Source organism: Buceros rhinoceros, unplaced genomic scaffold (assembly GCF_000710305.1).
Source record: "Buceros rhinoceros silvestris isolate BGI_N320 unplaced genomic scaffold, ASM71030v1 scaffold13749, whole genome shotgun sequence".
In the NCBI taxonomy this organism is placed as follows: Eukaryota; Metazoa; Chordata; class Aves; order Bucerotiformes; family Bucerotidae; genus Buceros; species Buceros rhinoceros.
In genome coordinates, this window is record NW_010433388.1 from 5,296 (window position 1) to 8,170 (window position 2,875).

A 2,875-nucleotide genomic window follows, 5' to 3' on the forward strand; every position below is an offset into this window, starting at 1 on the left:
ATGTTTAACTCTAAAATCATAATAATCAAAGCCACATATTTCAGTTGCAGTGACGTCAGTAGACCTGTGTACAGCTTGGGGCTGGGGGGGCGCTGAGGGGCTGAATAGCTGATAATTTTTCTTCTTTCAATTTCCTTGTGTGGTTGCAGAAATAATGAGTTTGAACTGTTGTGGGAAGGCAAGACTAGAAAAGTAATGTGGTGCTGGGAATCCATTTAATTGACTCTATCCATCTATCAGCTCTGAATAGAAGGCAACTTTTTTTTTTCTCCTTGTGTTTTGTAGGTTTCTGATAAAAATGCAATCTTCAATTTAATGCTCTGTGACGTGGGGGAGCACCCTGAGAAGGTGGAAGGTGTAGGACAGCTACTTTTTGAGATGTGCAAGGGTGTTCGAAACATGTTCCACTCTTGTGCAGAGACGGTAAAGACAGGAAACTAGTTTACATGTTGCTGTAATGGAGCCTTAGGCATTGCTTGGTGAAACCATTGAGTGTTGTCTTGTTCACCTGAGAGGATCCTTGGTGATAAGCCTGCTGTTCATTACTTCACAAGATCTGAAAGCTGCCTTCTAAGAATATTCTTTGAAATAGGAAGGTTGTTTTAGTAATTCCTATGCAATATTTGTGTGTATTAAAATAGTACTGCCTGCTGATATTTCATATTTTAAGTTGTAGTACTTTTTTATTTTTTCCTGTAGTCATTCTAGAAAGCATCAAGGTCACTGGAATATTTTAGCAATATATCACGGTAACTAATTTTAGGATTGTTAGATTTATTTTCTGAGTATAAGGACTTGATGTGCTCTTTTCCTGTACAGGCTCTGAAGTTAATTCTGTTAAAGCTGGGGCCTATTACTGAAAAAGAAATTGAACTACCATGGCTAACTGTAGGAGAAGTCTTTGAGCAGATGATCAGATCAGCTGTAGTACATATCCATAAGGAGCATTTTGACATTGTCTTCAAGTGCCTGGAGGTATGCTGGTTTTATTTATATATTTATTTTTGTTTCTTCATAAGAGACTGAACTCAAGGCAAGTATTTGTGTTTTATTGGATCAGAACTGTTTTTTTTCAGCTTTGGAAGCATTAAATACGGTGTCGTGTGTATGGAAAAACCCCACCCTTCTTTTGTAAGTTCAGAGTGACCCTGGTGGATGTGTGGTGAGTGAGAAGGAACCTGTTGTGTGTGAGACTTGGATCTTAGTCCCATGATTGGGCAATGAGGGTTTGTAGGATGTGCCTTTGCAGACATCACAGATCCCTTGCTGGGATGGGGATGCTAGGGCTTGTTTTATATTGCTGAACTAGGTATATTGGTGGTTCTAAAACCTCTTAGTGACATGAAGGGGAAGCTTTTTTGCCCTGCAGCTCTCTTTACAGCAAAGACCTAGGCTGAACTTGGAGAGCCGAGTTTAAGCCTCAGAGCCAAGTATTGAAAATAACAGTGTTTTCAGTCCAGGTGTCCCCATGTGGCTCCTTGGGGGTTATACTCCAAAGTTTGAGGGAGCACAGCTGAGTGTGTGGACTGTGCTGGGTCAGGGTGATGAAGAATAATGAAGAAGGGCCTGGCAGGGAACCAGTGGGTGCCTGGAGATATCTTGCTTAGAGGGAAATATTTACATAGGCTATGATAGCTCTCTGAACTGGGTTCAATTTATAGGAACAAGGATGGGAGTTTATATCTTCAGTTCAGAAAAGGACGTTAATGGGAGTGATCCAGAGTAGCTCCATTAGCTGTATAATATAGATGATATGAGTAACCTCTCAGCATCCACATTAACATAATGATGCATAAAGGGTAACAGTACTGAAGTTCTGGTAATGGTAGTGGAAGCTGGGTGCTTCCATACCACTGTGGGTCTGGGGCCAAGTATTTCTTTCTCTTCCTCTTCCTTATTTTGCACATCATGTTGGCCTTTCAGGAGACCTTCATCTTGGGAGGTATTTGTGTTGCTGTCCAAGGAACCCAAGATGCATGTTCTTACATAATGGGAGTGGCATAATATTTCTGCAAGGCTTAGTTTGTTGAACATGAACGAGAGACAGCAACAGTTTGTCAGGCAAATGAGATGCTGATTCTTTAGAATGCCTTTCAAATAGCAGTAAGTGAAACAGTGTCTGAGCATTTCTGTGAAATGTTTTCCTTTCCTTTTATATTTAAACAGGAGTCACTCCTAGACTTGCAGAGGAAAATAACTAAGGCAAACTGCTGTATGGCTTCAGAGCAGATGGAGAGGATTCTGCAAGCTTATCTGATCCTAGCGCGACATGGAAGCGGATCCAAAATCTCACTGCCTGAAGATGTGTGTCGGGTAAGGTCAGATCATCACTTTGGCAGATGTGCCAGAGAATATGGAAGAGGTCAGCTGAAGCACTCGTACACATTTCTGATGCATCAGTTAATTGTCTTAGGATTTGAGTTGAGTGAACAGAGACATTTATTTTAAGTATTGCTACCTCTCTGATCCCATGAGAATTTACCTCTCTACTGTAATGCCAGTGTAGTCCTCCCTTAAACGAGCAAGGACAAGAGCAGGCTGCTGCTTCTAGAGACCAGCTCCTGCCACTGTGGAGGACACCTAGATCCCCATATCAGTGGTAGAGTAGTTCTAACAAATTCACATATGTTTGACCCCATTGTGTTCAAACGTAGGTTTAGTGCCTTCAAACTTTTACAGGGCTATTAGGTTTCATTTCTGTGGGATGGAGCTTAGGACATCATGCCCTCCTGCTCCAGCAACTGTCCAGGTTGTTCAGACGAGATAATTGCTGTCTTCATAGATGAATATCAGTTAACTCTCTTCCACTTTCAGATTTTAATGAAAATGCTACGAACACCAGATCTCACATCATCTTGCTGCAGGACCCTGCTGA

The 2,875-nt window shown here is 41.5% G+C and overlaps 1 protein-coding gene across 1 annotated transcript in view; it reads left to right on the forward strand.

The window, feature by feature from the left end:
* UTP20 (UTP20, small subunit (SSU) processome component, homolog (yeast)) overlaps window positions 1-2,875 on the forward strand; it is a gene marked incomplete at its 5' end in the record, with an annotated part of 62,325 nt that overhangs the window by 4,792 nt on the left and 54,658 nt on the right. The window contains 4 exons of the mRNA XM_010144091.1: window positions 286-423; window positions 820-975; window positions 2,167-2,313; window positions 2,815-2,873. Of these exons, the coding sequence (XP_010142393.1) occupies window positions 286-423; window positions 820-975; window positions 2,167-2,313; window positions 2,815-2,873 (500 nt within the window). The remainder of the gene's footprint in view (window positions 1-285; window positions 424-819; window positions 976-2,166; window positions 2,314-2,814; window positions 2,874-2,875) is intronic.